The 847-nt window shown below is 37.0% G+C and overlaps 1 protein-coding gene across 1 annotated transcript in view; it reads right to left on the bottom strand.

Moving 5' to 3' along the window:
• Positions 1 to 546: 546 nt before the first annotated feature.
• The window catches only part of SLC13A1 (solute carrier family 13 (sodium/sulfate symporter), member 1), a 24,323-nt gene continuing 24,022 nt past the window's right edge, over positions 547 to 847 (bottom strand). Inside the window, exons 14-15 of the mRNA XM_009332271.1 lie at positions 792 to 847; positions 547 to 690 (exon numbers count right to left, since the gene is read on the bottom strand). The exon at positions 792 to 847 is cut by the window's right edge and continues 79 nt beyond it. Of these exons, the coding sequence (XP_009330546.1) occupies positions 547 to 690; positions 792 to 847 (200 nt within the window). The remainder of the gene's footprint in view (positions 691 to 791) is intronic.

Raw genomic sequence — 847 nt, 5'->3', positions numbered from 1 at the left:
TGTGTAAGTGGTCGTGCTGCTCTTCTCCATTTTCTGTGCATTTTTGACAGGTCTGTAAACTATGTGTTCAAGACAATCCCCTGCCTGATCTTTTGTTTGTGATCAACACCATTTCAAACAGTGTTTGAATCTAGAAAACAGAAAAGCAATCCCAAATATCACCAAAGTACTAGTAAGAAAAGGTATTTGAAATAATAAAATCTAAATCTCATTATTCCACTACCCTGAGAACGGGGGCAAACTGCCAGTGATAATGGCTATGCACATTTATTTTTTCCTTCAAAACATGAAGATATAAAAATTCAGACTAGCTGAACAAGATTAGAAACTTGATCTAACTTTGCAATATTTAGAAAATCTAGCAGTCTTCCTGATTGAACTCTCAGACTGGATCATCAGTCTCTGGGACTGTGAAATATGACATTTATAGTAATGTGGATCCCTATTGTTGTGGTAACAAAAAGCATTTTAAGTGACTCACCACATGTCAGTGGAAAAGAAAAGAAACAAAACCAATCCAAACCAACCCCCAGGATTTTTTTTTTTTTACAGCCCAGTGCTATTTGTAGAAGGAATGTTTGGTGCCCAACTTGGGTAAGTATAGAGGTCGAATATGGGCACTATCCATGTCATAATTGCAAGCATAACTACAGCAACTCCGATGATGTTAATGCCCAAACCAGCTTTCACCTAAAGGAGAGGAAAAAGAAAGCAGAGACTCACATCAAGACACTGAAGAAAGTTTTTAAAATGCTAAAAATCCCCTTTAGGGAGTTTTGCTTAAAACTCACCATGTCCATAACAGTTAAATGACCATATGAAAATACAATGGCATTGGCTGGGTTTG

This window comes from Pygoscelis adeliae, unplaced genomic scaffold (assembly GCF_000699105.1).
Source record: "Pygoscelis adeliae isolate BGI_AS28 unplaced genomic scaffold, ASM69910v1 Scaffold9, whole genome shotgun sequence".
NCBI classification, from domain to species: Eukaryota; Metazoa; Chordata; class Aves; order Sphenisciformes; family Spheniscidae; genus Pygoscelis; species Pygoscelis adeliae.
Note: the sequence above shows the minus strand (reverse complement) of the source record. Positions and strands in the feature narration are given on the sequence as shown.